The sequence below is a fragment of the Girardinichthys multiradiatus genome, chromosome 14, assembly GCF_021462225.1.
Source record: "Girardinichthys multiradiatus isolate DD_20200921_A chromosome 14, DD_fGirMul_XY1, whole genome shotgun sequence".
NCBI lineage: Eukaryota > Metazoa > Chordata > Actinopteri > Cyprinodontiformes > Goodeidae > Girardinichthys > Girardinichthys multiradiatus.
The window spans coordinates 3641383-3657492 of NC_061807.1; the positions used below are offsets into that span (position 1 = coordinate 3641383).

Sequence of the window (16110 nt, forward strand, 5' to 3'; positions counted from 1 at the left end):
CAGAACAGCACAGTATCTTCTTTAGGATGTTTCCACTGCTCTCCCAGGAGGACATAACTACATACAATCAGACAAAGTTTGTCCCAATAATATGTAGTCAGACCTTTGCAGTATTCCCATTTATAAATATCTAGTGGACTTAGCTAAACAAGGGATATTGGATTAGAGATAAACATTTTCATGCATGGATTTTATTTTACATGGCATTTCACATGAAATCAGTACCGACCAACGTGTAGCAACCAGGCTTGATCATCAGGTTTATTGTTTGTCTCTTTGATGGTAGTTATTCTTCTTCTGTCAGTTCTCCTGCTCATCGTCTCCTCTCAGAGCGTTGCGTAGACTCCTCCAGAACTCCGGCCTCCTCTCCTCCTCCTGAGGCCACTCCAGGTAGGTGGTGGAGCTCATTAGTTTGCGCAGTTTGCAGAAACGTTTGGGGATGTCATCCTTGGACAGCGGCTCCAGCAGGATCAAGATGGCAGCGTCTCCGCCGGCCTCGAACAGCCAGAAGTGGGAGAAGTCCAGTTCATAGCGACACCAGTCGGACTGGACAAAGTTCTTGGAGAGGACGAAGAAAGTACGACGGCTGCGCTCGATGGAACTCATGATGTTATCCATGATCCAGTGTCCAGGAAGGAAGTCCCGCTTGTGGAGACAGAGAGTCAGTGGTGATGTTGGATTCACTGAGTCTGTGTCACTGTAACAGGATACAAGATGAAACCAGAATTTTGTTCAGTTTCTGTCCTTTATTATAACCAGAATTTAAACATTAGGTGCTCCAATATGTAGCATGTATAGCTTAACAAAATCTGTGATTTGTTTACACTTTGTGATAAAAAGGGAATCTGGCAAATTACTGCAGCAAGATTTAAACACAAATGACAACAATCACTTAAACAACTAAACGTTTAGTGTGGAAATATAAATGCCTTATTATTAGTAGCTAAGACTAAGATATATTTGGGACTTTGCTGTTTATAGATTTTTATTAGGAGTTTTTAGTTATGACATAACAATAGCCTCTAGTATCATAGAGTCCAGTTTTTACACAATGAGTGTTTATTATTCAAGGTTAAAGCTTGCAGGTGTTTTCTGTCTGTATCGTGAGAAGCTGGCAGTGGATTAGGGAGGCATGGTACTCCTCTCACTGAAGATTCCTGAAGACGTGTGGGAAACAATTATTTAATTAAATGATTAAATGTATCTCTGTTTCTTTGATACTGTTGCTGGGGAGACATCCACAGACAGAATGATTGTGTATGTGTGCTGCATAGCAGCGTGGGGTATAAAATGTAATGTAACGCAGCCCCTAGTGAGACAACACACAGACGTTTCCAGGTACCCGTGTGAGTGTGATGTCTCCCTCTCTGAATTCAGATTGGTTTTAATAAGCTTGTGGAAATGTAAAACTGATCTGTGACTGAGGATTATCCTTTGGGGTGCCAAATAAAAAGAGTTGATGAGAGGTGAGGAGTAATGTAAAAGTTAACGGACGGCCAGTAAAGTTTTCCTACCTCAACATTAGTCAGTCTACAACAAACTCTGGTTTTGGTTCCCCCTTAGTGTGGTTCACAGCAATCGCTCTAGGGTGCAGACCAAGACAATCATTGGACGAGGTGGTCTCGATGCGGTTCCAAACAAACTCTAGATCTGATCATTTATGGTTTTAAATTGATCCGTCCTCGATCCAACACAGCCACCAGGTGTATACTGTAAACTTGATTCAAACACCTTCCTAGCCATGTTTGCATTGCATTGTGGGATGCGGTAGAGTAAACAAACTAATAAACAAAGACAGTGCTTCTTTTTTGTAAATCCTAAAGCAAGTTTCAGTCTTCTCAAAAATACTTTTGGTGTACTTCTCAGAACATTTCGCCTGAAATAGCAGTAAGGAAAATACTACTAAGACGCTTCACATCGTGCTACCCTGCATGTGAAATTGAAAAATAACTTCCTAAAAATCCACCAGAGATCACCTTTCACTGGCCTCACCCAGTGATAAACAGTTTCAGTCTTTCTTGTAGCTGCATTTTCTTTTCCGCGACATACTTTCCATTATATCCTGTATAGTCTACTGATGTAAGCTATACAAGAAAATCATTTTCTTGATCTGTTTTATTTGACTAACATCGTAGCTCGAGTCAAATCATTTTTTGATTTATCAGAATTTGACCCAGTCAAATGCAGGACCTTGTTTCTGTTTGAGGGACATCGGGACAGGAGTGAAAAATGCAGCACAGTCCCGTACAAATCAGGACAACTATGTGGGGGTGTTAGCGACTGTCAAACAAAGTCGCTGAGCAGTTGAATAGGGGAATCCTTGTTAACGCGCCAGCTTATCAAAACGCAATCCAAGATGCAGTTAAGATGGTTTTATTTTGTCGACATTGTCAATATTCAAGGTAGAACAGTATCCAAAGCAGCATAAAAATGGATCCGTAGGATTAAACGGTGATTAAAGACAAAAAAACGTATTAGCTTAAGGCGGTCAGCAAAAAAGGTAGACCTCCCCCATCACCCACTCACTAAAATCACCCAATAGCACCACGTGATCCCACGCTACGCCTATCCACAACATTCCGGCCCCTAATTATTACATCATTACACAGTAATAATTACTCATACAACACCACCACCCAAGATATACACTCCATCGAAACACACATTGAGACAACATATTCAAATAGTCCATGAAGGTCATTTTCAAAAAGTCAAACAGTCATTAACTCCCTTTTTTCCAAAATAGTCCATCCATAGTCAGTCAGTCATAGGCCAGAGGTTACCAGCACTTAGCCTAAATATAGTCAGTCTGCGATGTACATCTAGTTGTGGTAAAGTCGAGTCAAAAGGTCATGTCAAAAGTTGAGTCAAATGTGTTGTCTTCATTGGTCGGAAGTCTCCTGAAGAAGGCATATCTTTGTGATGGGTCTGCATAAGTGGCTGGTTGGGGTCTTAATCCAGACCTGACGTACAAGTCCATTCTTATCTGGCACAGTTTCTGTGATTCTGCCAATGAACCACGAGGTGCAGAGTCATGCATTATAAGAACCACATCTCCAGGAACAAAGTTGTGTCTAATCTTTATCCACTTGTGGCGCTGTTGAAGTTGAGGCAGATATTCTTTAATCCATCTCTTCCAAAACAGATCAGATATGTATTGGACTTGTCTCCATCGTTTCCGTGCATAAACATCATCTTTCTGAAATAAACCTGGTGGTAAGCTTTGGTTAGACTTGAGTAAGAGAAGATGGTTCGGTGTTAAAGCTTCCAGATCATTTCGATCGGCGGATTCCAATGTAATAGGTCTACTGTTGAGGATTGACTCCACTTCACAGAGAGCAGTTTGAAGTCCTTCCTCGTCCAAATACTGTGTCTGCAGGACGGAAGTAAGAACCTTTCTGATGGAACAAATCAATCTCTCCCATGCTCCACCATGGTGCGACCCAGCTGGAGGATTGAAGAGCCACTTCACTCCCTTCAGTGACAGCGCATCAGAGATCTTCTCCTGATTCCAATCCTCGATAGCTCGTCTCAAGCTTTGAGCTTTGAGCTTTGAGAGTATGTGGTTCCTACCACCATGACCCACCCCTTTACGGATGTATCAGAGAATAAGATAAGCAATGTGAAGATCTTTAGCTACAATGACAGGATGTTTAGAATCTTCAGACATGACAGCCCTGCTGAGATGTCCTCCGAAACACTGAATCTAGGAGCGGCAGCCTTAGTTTTCTTCTCCACAGTATGTCCTTGCGAACTGCCAACACAGCCGCCGTCAATTCCATACAGGGAATTGTGACTGGTTTTAAAGGTGCCACCCTGGACTTCCCCATTATGAAGGAACTGTGCATTTGGGAGAGACTGTTCTGCAGCAGAAGGTAGGTAACAGCGCCATACCCCTTTTCACTCGCATCTGCAAAATGGTGCAACTGAGCAATGATTGTTTCCCAAAATCAGTAGATTTCAAACATCTTTTGATGCTGATGTTGTCCAACAGCTGCAATTCTTCCATCCAACTTTTCCACTCTTGAGCAACTGCTGATGGAATAGCATCATCCCATCCTATTCCCTTCTGACACAGGTCTTGAAGGATTCTTTTAGCTACGAAAATGGCAGGAGCTAAGAATCCCAAGGGGTCATAGAAGGTGGTAACAGTGGAAAGGATCCCTCTTCGGGTCAATGGTCTCTTTGGGATGGATATGCAGACTGTAGACACCACCATACTCCCAATGCTCGTTCAACAGGCAAGATGTCACGATCCAGATCTAGGGTTTTGACCTCTTTAGCTCTTTCCTCCTCAGGTATTACTGCCAAGACACTGCGGCTATTACTTATCCACTTCGTTAAATGGAAGCCGCCTTTGGCGCAGATGAGTCTGAGGTCTGAGTAAAGAGATATGGCTTCCTCTTCAGTGCCTATTGAGGTAAGACAATCATCCACATAGAAACCATACAGAATGGTATCAATCACCTACTGGCTGAAATCTGCTTTGTTGTCTTGTGCACATTTCCGCAGGGCATAGTTAGCACAACTCGGAGATTATGTTGCTCCAAATAAATGAACGCCCATGCGGTACTCCTGCATGCCCTGATTGAAGTCACCACCAGGCCACCAGAAAAACCTCAATAGGTCGGCATCTTCCTCTGGCACATGCGCCCGATGGAACATGGCTTCAATGTCAGACATCAAAACAACAGGCTCTTTTCTGAACCTAGTCAACAGGCCAACCAGGCTATTTGTTAAATCAGGACCACTCAGTAGCTGTGCATTGAGAGAAATGCCCTGGAATGACGCAGCACAGTCGAAGACGACCCGAATCTTTCCCTTGATAGGATGGTACATCCCATGGTGAGGGATATACCAAACCTTTCCATCACTGCGCTCCAGATCTGTGGTTGGCACTCTTTTTGCATAACCTTTGGATATAAGATCTTTCATGAAGGCAATGTAGTCTTTGTGGAAGACTTTATTTCTGATAAACCTTTTCTTTAAACTTAAAGCACGTTGTTCAGCAATTGCGCGGTTATCAGGCATTCTTATGTCTCGATCTCTCAAAGGCAAGGCAATGTTATAGTGTCCATTATGCAAGGTTACTGTCTTACTGGCCAACTCTAGAAACTTGGAGTTTTCCTTTGACAGCCCCATCTGCTCATCGTGGCTGCTCTCAGGAAAATCTATCTTGAATTGTTGCTTCCATGGGTTATCCAATGTAACAGCAGAAATTCTGTTCATGGTGACAGTTGACAGACAACTTGTTCTTTCCCAACATTCTCGGTCAATTGGCCCATTCACTGTCCAGCCGAGCACAGTTTTAATGGCGAAAGGTCCATCACCTTCGCTCCTGATGACCTTCAAAGGTTGTAGAGCTCTGGGCATGTTCATGCCAATCAAAAGCTCCACCTGCGCCGTGATCTTTGGCGAATGAACGCACTTCAAGTGTGGCCAGATATCCAAGTCTTGTTGCTTTGGGATATTACTCAGGTCTACAGGCATTTTGTGCTGAGTAAAGAGGTCAGGCATGTCATAATATATGTCCCTGTCCAATCCAACAATTTCAAGTTCAGGTACTATGAAGTTGTCCACAACTTTCTCTTGTCCCGTGGTGCGCAAGAGAATCTTTGTTTTTTACCCAGTGAGATTCAGCTTATCCAAAAGACCCACTGTACAAAAGGATGCTGAATTCCCTTGGTCCAAAAAGGCATAAGTTTCCAGTGTCCGTTGACCTTTCTTTGCTTTCACCTTAACTGGCACAATGGCAAGCTTGCAGTCCTGTGCACCGGCCCCAGTAAGACCACTAGTCTGAACTGTGTCAGGAGAGTTCACTGCTTCAGCATCAAGTTGAACTTCATTCTTCTTCTTGTTGTGAATATGGAGTATGCTTGCATGTCTGAAACCACAGATTTTACATGAAAGGTGTTTTCTGCATTCTTTGCTGATATGCCCTGTACGCAAGCAACCACAACAGATGCCATTTCTCCTAAGAAATAAAATCTTCTCATTATTAGGTTTCTTTTCAAACAAAGAGCATAACTCCAGTTTGTGTCCACCCTTGCAAAGCAAACAAATCTTCACATCAGTCTGATGGTCTTGAGCCTCTGACGGATTATTTCTCTCAACAGCGGAGGTAGTGATGCCAAAGCTATTTCCTGTGGTTCTTGGGCGAGAAAAACGTTTCCCTCCATCTATGCTTCTGGCTGATGAATTTATTAATGGAACATCACTTAGGTTTCCAAAGACAGGATCTGTAGTAATTTTGACTTGACGCTCAATAAAGAAAACAATGTCAATAAATGTTGCTCTTCGACGCTGCTTCTTCTGGATGTCACATGCTACAGTTCGCCATTTATCTTTTAATTTATATGGCAATCTTTTAATCACAGCAAGCATATTAGCAGGTGTGTTTAATTCAGAAAGATCATAAACGTCCTCCATCGCATTACAACACCCACGTAAAAACAAACAGTATGCCTGAAGGGCTTTTCCATCTTCTGATTTAATCAATGGCCATGAATAAACTTTATTCAGGTAAGCAGATGCAATAACATGTCCATTTCCAAAATGCTCATACAGCATAGTCTTATCCACCACCATCAGACATATGTCGACAGCTTTTGACAAGTTCATTGGGCTGCCCCCTGGTGTACTGTACAAGGTAATGCAGGCAATCATCAGGATCACCAGTCTTTGATTCAATGGCCTGTTCAAATGAGCGCATAAAGGCCAGAAAATGAAGCGGATCGCCATCAAAAGGTTGAATTTCTCTTTTGGGTAGTGAAGAGAGACTTTGTTGACGAACCAACATGCAAGTTAATTCATTTTATTTCTCCATAATGGATAACAGATTATTGTTGGTTGCTGATTGAGCAGCTTGTTGCAGAGGCATATTTGATATTGTTCTGCTTATAGGATGAGAAGGTCCAAGAAGAGGAGGTGCAAACTTTTCCTTTGTCGCCTTCTGTTGCACTGTTTTTATTTGAAGATCTGCCTTTTCATTAATTATTTTTCTCTTAGTCTGTGGGACAAAAGTATTAGCATTAAGAGTTTCAACAGTATTTCCTTTTGTTTTAAAATAGGATTCCATACCATTGGATTTCCATGAAGCTGAGCTTTGCACTACAGATCCAGTTTTCAGCACATTTACTTTTGCAGCAATTGCAGCTATTTCTGCTTGAAGTTGAAGCTGTTCTTTCCGTTTCCTTAGTTGCTCCTCCTGTTCTTCAATAGCATGTTTTTCTTTGAGCATATTTTGACGTGTGAGCAAGGCAGCCATTTCAGCTTCTAACCTGAGACGTACAGATGAAGCTGATGATACTTTGGAGCTTGACTTGCTTCCTTGATTTGAAACACTGTCAGATGGCAACACATCATCTTGAATGTCATGCTGGAGATTGGCAGATAACTGAGGCTCCATTTGTTCTTGAACCTCCACTCCTTCTCCTAGCGGAGTTAACTGTGACTGTAACATGTTAGAGGATGGTCTGCTTGAGCATTTATTTGTTTCAGAAAGCCATATTTCAACATCCTCAATAAACCCTTTGTTGTATTTAATGATACTTGAAAATCATGTATTTTGTTTATCTTTCTCATCCAGCGAAATTAAAGGCAGCAAAGATTCATGCAACACAATGGCATCTTTAAACAGGTGTGTTAACTCGTCCAGCAGTGATTTTACTTGTGAATAATTTTTATCATCTTTCATTAGCTCTTTAAGAGACGATATTACACTTTTCATTTTCTTTACATACTTTTTCCGCTCTGTTTGGATAGTTTCAATTTGATTTAGGAGAGCTTTCTCAGTGAGAACAATCGTTCTTTTATCCTTTTCAGGTTTCTCAACAACAGATACAGCAGATGATCCACTCATTTTAATCCAAAATAAAGGAAACTTCCAGCCAACAACTCCTTAAACTTTATTGAACCCATGCAGAGCCACAACACACACTCGCACACCAAAAATCCCTCAACCGCAGTCCCACGGCAAAACGTAGCGGGCGGCGTGTCACAACAACAGCCTCGCGTGGCAGAACCAAACTGCGATTAAAAGAGCAGCACAAAAACATTCAGGTTACATACCACTGTCGTCTTCTACTTCTCTGTCAAGCGATCCTCTTTTACAAGTCCTTCTCAAAATATTAGCATATTGTGATAAAGTTCATTATTTTCCATAATGTCATGATGAAAATTTAACATTCATATATTTTAGATTCATTGCACACTAACTGAAATATTTCAGGTCTTTTATTGTCTTAATGTGGATGATTTTGGCATACAGCTCATGAAAACCCAAAATTTCTATCTCACAAAATTAGCATATCATTAAAAGGGTCTCTGAACAAGCTATGAACAGGAATTTTGGGTTTTCATGAGCTGTATGCCAAAATCATCCGTATTAAGACAATAAAAGACCTGAAATATTTCAGTTAGTGTGCAATGAATCTAAAATATATGACTGTTACATTTTCATCATGACATTATGGAAAATAATGAACTTTATCACAATATGCTAATATTTTGAGAAGGACCTGTATATGTGTAGTGGCGGTAGTGTGTGGGCTCGCGTTGTTCCAGCTGTGCGAAAAACTCCGTTGTCTCTTTTTTTGCTGACAAATGTTAGCGACTGTCAAACAAAGTCGCTGAGCAGCTGAATAGGGGAATCCTTGTTGACGCGCCAGCTTATCAAAACGCAATCCAAGATGCAGTTAAGATGATTTTATTTTGTCGACATTGTCTATATCCAAGATAGAACAGTGTCCAAAGCAGCATGGATCCGTAGGATTAAATGGTGATTAAGGACAAAAAAACATAGCTTAAGGCGGTCAGCAAAAAAGGTAGACCTCCCCCATCACCCACTCACTAAAATCACCCAAGCCACAACAGGTGATTTACAATCACCAATATCACCACGTGATCCCACGCTATGCCTATCTACAACAGGGGGTGTTCTCTGAAGGTCCATCATCATCTCTATTGTCTTGAGAGGGTTAAGCTCCAGGTGGTTCTGACCACACCAGTGGACCAGCTGATCCACCTCCTGTCTGTATGCAGACTCATCACCATCCTAGATCAGACTAATGACAGTGGTGTCCTCTACAAACTTCAGGAGTTTCACAGATGGGTCTGCTGAGGTGCAGTTACAGAGAAAAGAGGAGTCTGGAGAGAACACACCTTTGGGGGGCACCGGTGCTGATGGTTCTTGTGCAGAAGAAGATGCTTAACATCGTCACCTGCTGTTGCCGGTCAATCTGGAAGCTGGTAATCTACTGACAAGTGGAGGCTGGCACTGTGAGCTGGGTTAGCCTCTGGTGAAGGATGTCTGTGATGATGGTGTTGAAGCCCGAGCTGAAGTCCACAAACAGGATTCTGGTGTTTGTCCCGGTGGTCGATGTGGTGCAGAATGAAATGCAGTCCCAGGTTGACTGCATCATCTGCTGACCTTTTTGCCTGGTAAGCAAACTGCAGGGGGTCCATCAGGGGTCTGTGATGTCCTTTCGATGATTCAACACCAGTTGCCTAAAGGACCTCACAACCACAGTCGTCAGGGTGACAGGTCTGTAGTCTTTAATCTCCGTGATGGTGAGTTTCTTGTGGACCTGGATGATGGTGGAACATTTGATGCATGAGAGAACTTCACACTGCTCCAGATACTTGTTGAAGGTCTAATTAAAGGTAGGTGTCAGTTTGTCAGAGCAGGCTCCCAGGCATGAGATAAAAACACCATCAGGTCCTGGAGCTTTTCTGGTCTTCTGACACTGAAAGAACCTATTTTCATCTTCCTCAATGATCTTATGTCCAGTCAGGGGTCTGAGGAGAGGAGGGTGGTTGGTGCATGGGGAGCTTTTGTTTCAAAGTGAGATGTGGATGAGTTAGTGGGAGGTGTGAAGAGCTGCTTTTCAAACCTGCAGGACAAACTGTTTAGGTTGACTGTGTATGAGGACTCTGCTCAGGGTGAGGGGGTGAGCTCCTGTAGGTGGTGGTGTTTTTCAAACCATTCCAAACTGATGTTGGATCAACTGCTGAGAAACTATTTTTTTTAGCTTTTTGCTGTAGCTTCTCTTAGATGCTCTTATCTTCTTGGTCCCTTTGTTCCTGGCCTGCTTATCCAGGTCACCACTGCTCTAAGCCTCTTTCTTGTTCCTTTGCAGCTTCCTCAGATATGAAGTGAACAATGGTTTATTGTTGCTGTATGTGCGAAAGGTCTTTGTCTACACACACATGTCCTCACCGAAACTTAAGCAAGTTCATTCAATACAGTGGCTGAAGCAACAAGAACCCTCCAATCTGTGCAGTCAAAGCAAGGTCTGCTCCATCCACTTCCTTACAGTCTGAATCACAAGTTTAGAAGACTGTCTCATCAAGAACAATGATGAGAGAGTCTGGGTGTTTGTTCTCCACATCTTTTATCTGCTCAGCGAGCTGTTTTTTTAAGCCTCGGATGTGCAGGCTTGTGATGGCATGTAAACACTGGCCAGAACAATCGAGAATAACTTATTTCCAGGAGGTGACCAAGGAGGAAACCTTTACTTACTGAGATAAAGCTCAAATTTCAGGCATATTATGAAACTATCTGGCATAAGAGACTTTACAACGTGGCCTCATGCACCCAGTGGTTTTAATATCACACCAGTATGACATTGTTCACTCAATAAGAGACTTCATATTGGTATTCTTCTAGACTATTGTCATTAACGTACACCCATTTGGTTAAGGTATGATGGTTCATCACCCAACTAACATTAAAGAAAGCACTATTGCAGACAACAACGTTTAAGGATTACCTTGGCTCCTCCAAAGCAGGTACCAGAAAGTCTTCCACCCAGCTAGCATCTTTTTCACTGTAGGAAACAAATGCATCAAAAGACAGCAATGGTTCTGATCCATCCATGTTTCTTTGTTGCCAACGTCGTTGGGAACCTCTCTTGGCCTTGAGCCACGCCCAAGTCATCTTCAAGTACCAGAAGGTATGGCATCGCCAAAGCAGGACAGAAACCAGCATCCCAAAAAAAAGGGCAACCCCACAGCTGACAGACACAAACAAAACGGGCCAGCACTGGATAATAGAAAGGTTAACTTGACTCACTGCCTCCCCCTTCAGGTAGAGAGGGGAGTCACAGACATAACTCTGCTTTCCATCTGTTATTTTCACATCTCCACTTCCCACAAGTTGTGGGTGGAGGAAGGTGACGAATTCACATGAGCAGACGAACTTGTTGTGACCTGCTTCCAGGTTCTCGAGTCGTCTGTATGACTGAAGGTCTGAAAGGCCGAACACGTTCAGGGTGTTTAACTGTAAAAGTATAAAACAAGAATAGAACAGCATGGGGAACACAGAGCAGACAGAACGTGACACATTAGATTGTTTGTTACCTGTATTGTAAGGGTTTGCAGATTGGGGTAGTGCGCCCCTGCTGGTAACCTCAGGAACTTGTTCCCAGAGAGGTGGAGCTCTCTCAAAATTGGCAGTGTCAACACAAATTCTTTGAGATCATTATAACTGAGATCCAGCACCTTAAAGAAGTACGTATGAAATAAATAGAATGTATGTTTTCAATGGGATGGTTTACTTCTCTCTGATCCAGTCTCTATACCTCCAGAGATTTTGGTAGACAGGGAGTGATGGTGGCTAGCTTAGCCCTGGAGATGTTGAGATACCTCAGGGTGGACGGCCAGGTGCAACTGTGGGGCATGGAGCTGTAGCTGGTTCTGCTAACGTCCAGATGGGTTAGTCTGGTGAGCTTTGTGACCAGACGGCTCATCGTGGACAAAGACTGGACACAAGTGGACAATTAATAGACAGATGTATGTTGGCAGAGAGGAATTTTACACAAATTTCATCTCAAGTTTAATGCCGACACCTTTAGGTGGTTTCCACTTATGTTTAAAACTCTGAGGTTCTGGAGGGTCTTTCCGCTGTCACATAGCATGTAAGGCAGGGTCAGGTCGGTGAGCAGGTTGTCGGAGACATCCAAGTATTCTGTGTTCACCATCATTTGGGTGTTGGTACAGGATAACAAGAACATCTGAAGGTAAAATTGGAACAAATCTATGAGGTGGGAGTAAAACGTTTACCAAAAGATAGAATTTACCAAACATTGTATCCTCTACAATTCAACTAGAAAAAAACTCAAACATATTAATGAAAAATAAATCATGAATAATGAGATCTAATAACTTGGGTGTGTCTGAGTGTGCACCCTTAAACTGAAACAGTATTGTGGCTTCTTTGGTAGGAGCCTGTCAGCATCCTACATCCTGTTCATTTTAGGAGAACAACTTGCCAATATTTCCTCCCTTCTCAGTACTGTTCTGCAAATCGTTCAGATTGTGAGGACATCACTTGTCCACAGTCCTCTTCAGGTGAACCATATGTTTTCTGTCAGTTTAGTTCTTCATCCTGGCCAGGTCCTCTCAAAACTTTAAGTTTTCTAGGATCAAGTCATTCTTTTGTTTTATTAGATAGATGCTTGGACTCTTTCAGAATTCTGGCCCAAAAGTTTTGTTCCTTCACACATCTTTCCACAAGGTCCATGTGTTTCAGGAAGAAAGAGCTTTTGACCCTGAATGCTTCTTTTTATTCCAGATATATGGAAAAGAACAAAGCTTATTTTCACATGTTGAATAAAACCAGTCTGTGATGAAAGTTCTTACATCTGTGGTCCATTCCTCTTGGCAGTCGCCTTGACACTTTCAATAGTTTAGGAACATCCATTTTGTTCCATTCTGTCTGTCTGTCTGTCTGTCTGTAGTCCTTTACAAAAGACATCACACTGTCTCCTTTTTCTAAGCAGGAAGCAGGGGACGCCAACTTCCTGTTGACTGCACATGCAACAAGGTTGCAAGCAATGCCATTGTTGCCCCCTCCTTTTTGTTTTTTGTTGATCCCGCTCTGGGCAGATGTCCATATGGCTAAAAGCAAGTTTTGGACCATAACCTGTGTGTAACCTGCATTAATCAATACCAACTCACATTAATACCATGTAGACAGAGTTTAACCTGTTCTGTCTGTGAAGTGTCTATTCACCTTTGCGTTTACGATGGACAGCTTCTTCTGGTACTGCAACAGGAACGTCAGATCTGATGTCATGGCGAACTTTAAAATGTCTATAATAGTGACGTCACTTACGAAGAACTCATCCAAGCTGCTCAGATCTGTCCGGTTAGCACGTATCCACCTAACACAATGACAGGAAATGCATTGGCCACATTAAATGGTAAAACCTTTGATTTTGACTTGACCAACAGTCAAGCCCAAGATGGTTCATTCCCTATCAGATTAATGTTGAAAGTAGCCCTTTAGGATGTTCCTTTTGACTGGAATTAATGTTGATGTTGTAGAATGACTCAGGCAGAGTTCCTATTTAAATCTCGACCTGCGTGGGTTCTCAGCAGGTACCCCAGCTTTCTACCACAGCCTGAAAAAACTTTGGTTAATTTGTCTCTTTACATTACCCTTAGGTATGTGTGTGTGTGTGAATGGTTGCTTGTCTTGTGTGACTCTGTGTTGCCCTGGAATGGACTGGCAACATGTCCAGGTTGTACCCTGCCTTTCACCCATTGACTTCTGGAGATAGGTACCAGCCCCCCTGTGAGACTACAAGGACATGCAGGTATAGAAGATAGATGGATGGATGGACTTTGACTTCTGGGCAGTGATCAACAGCTCATACTGACAGGTTGATTTCCCACCTTCCTTCGCCTGTCAGAGTTAGACCCACAATGGAGAGGGATCTCAGCGGGTTTCCATTGAACAGCGCCAGGAAGGAGACGGTTGCTTCATCAGACAGAGAAAGGTTACGGATAGACAGATTTCTGAAGAGAGGAACCACAGGAGAATCAGCAGCTTGTTTCTTTGCCTAGAAGTTTGCTTCATTTTAGTTATAGCAGCAAAAAGAAGATTATTGTCAAACCTGATTCTCTTGAATGACTCTTTGAACGGCTGAACAGACACATAATGAGTCCAGTGGAAATCAGCCAAGGTGATCTGAGTCTCAGGATAACACACATCCTCGAGCAGAACTGCAGCCAACTCCGTGTTTGTTAAAAACGGACTGTAAAGGCTTAGGCTGACATGACCCAGAGGCCAAATGTCTCCAAAAGTACCAGAGTCGTACCTGCAGAGAACAGAGAGTCAGAAGCAAGAGAAAGAGAGAAAAACACAATAAAAATTTGATCTGTAGTTTCTATTTGTTTCCATGAATAGATTGTCCAGAATTTATTTATTTGTATTTTTCTTAAATTTGGATCCTCTTGTCATTTAGATTTCCTAGTTAAGAGTTCCAGAGGTTTACTGAAAGTCTTCTTTTCTACATTTGTTTCTTTTTAACGTATTTTTTGTCCTTACCTTCTTCTGGACATTTCAGGGAAATATTGGTGCCAATATTGGCTTCTTAAACTGTTAAAATTGTGTAATTTTCTCTCCACTGTCACCCCATGCTTGCTCAGGATGAGCGACTGCAGGAAAGACTTGATGCAATCTGCTTGTTTTCTTTAGAAATACAGGTCTCTGGGGACTTGGTGGTGCAGTGGGGTAGAGAAATTGCCCAAAGTATTGAGGCTAGTCCTCAGCACAGCTGAGTTTTTATTCTTAGCCTTGGCTGTTTTCTGCAAGTGTTCCCCTATCTTCTCTGCCCTCTTTCCTGTCTGCAGAACTGCCAAAAAAAAAAAAGCCACTAGAGTCACAGAAATCCTTTCCACAGAGTAAAAACGCAGCAAAGTCCAGTAACAAACTCATAAAGGTCTTCAGAAGGTTTGGAGAACTATTCATTAAGAGCACTTTATTGGATAACAAAATATCTGGGTGCTAATAAGGAAAATAAAGAGAAATGAGGACTGGATACCTGGTCAGGTTGTTGGCATGCACTGTGAGCTCGTCGAGGTGGGTTACTCCTGATAGATCTTCTCTCCTCAACTCCTTCAGATCTGGACCTCCAAACCTCAGCGTTCTCAGTCTGACGAGTCCAAGAAACAATGGAGGGGAACCGAGACGGCTTGAAGAGACCAAGAAGGACATAAATCATCATCTTCTAACTGGTCTGTATTCACATTTAGGGCTACAAAAAACACTCAATAATGGCGTGAAGTTTCACCTTCCAGCAGGACATCAACCCTAAATATAGTCATGCCTTAGAATGGCCCAGTCAAAGTCTAGACCTTCATCCAACTAAGAACCCATGGTGAGGCTTTTAAATGAATTTTCACACATGCTCTCCATCCAGTCTTGCTCCCTAAGGTATTGATTCAGAGGGGTTGAAGACTAATGCTCGCTACATCTCTTAGATTTGTATTTACAAGAAATCTTATTAGCATTTTTGCCCCACTTTGTGTTGATCTCTCACACACAGGATTACAAATTTAAATGCTATAAATGCTTCTGCAATGAGGTGTAACCTGAGCTCCTCACCTGTACGGGTTGTCGAGCAGGTTGAGGTGCTGCAGAACTTCCAGCTTGTTGAACCACCTGTGGTTGAGGATGGTCAGCTGGTTGTCAGAGAGATCCAGATCCTCCAGGTTCCACAGAGAGTCGAACGCTGCTGGATGGATCACAGCTAATCTGTTACCTGCAGGACAGAGAGGCCTGCATTCAGACACATTTGACTGGTTATTTCAGTTTGGATGCCTTAAATCCCATCATGGTTACCGTGGAGATCCAGAACCCTCAGCTGTGAGTGTCCAATCAGGTCATCTTGGGTCACCATGGTGATGTTGTTGAAGGAAAGATCGAGGCTCAGAGCTTGGTCTGTTACCATGGGAACGCTGGTGAATCCGCTATAGGAGCAGTTACAGGAGAGATGGAGGTCGCAGCGACTGCAGGACGGCCTCCCCTCATCCCCGTTTACCATCTGACCCCGCATCAGAGAGAGGAAGAGGAGCACGGTGAGTATCGTTAGATGTTTCATTCTGTAAGGAAAAGTTGAGTGTTTCAGTGGATGAACTGCAGAAGCAGGAAAGTGAGTCAGAACCTTTTTCCTGCAGCTTGAATGACCTGACTGGCGTAGAGAAGTAAAAGGCAGGAAGGAAGTATTTCCTCATTTTATGAAGAAATAAACTCATCTTGTCTCCACTGTCGACCTTAACTGCATCACGCAGACTGTAGCTGTTAAAAGGGAACTTTACTTG

General features: G+C 42.7%; 1 protein-coding gene across 1 annotated transcript; it reads right to left on the reverse strand.

Annotated features, from left to right (window-relative positions):
• Nucleotides 1-171: 171 nt before the first annotated feature.
• On the reverse strand, nucleotides 172-15885 carry LOC124880848 (toll-like receptor 2 type-2). The gene is made up of 11 exons (XM_047386223.1): nucleotides 15632-15885; nucleotides 15395-15551; nucleotides 14832-14981; nucleotides 13902-14105; nucleotides 13681-13803; nucleotides 13016-13166; nucleotides 11850-12014; nucleotides 11583-11762; nucleotides 11362-11502; nucleotides 10773-11281; nucleotides 172-697 (listed from the first exon to the last, which is right to left on the reverse strand). The coding sequence occupies exons 1-11, from the start codon at nucleotides 15843-15845 to the stop codon at nucleotides 301-303; spliced, it is 2391 nt and encodes a 796-aa protein (XP_047242179.1). The 5' UTR covers nucleotides 15846-15885; the 3' UTR covers nucleotides 172-300.
• Nucleotides 15886-16110: the final 225 nt, after the last annotated feature.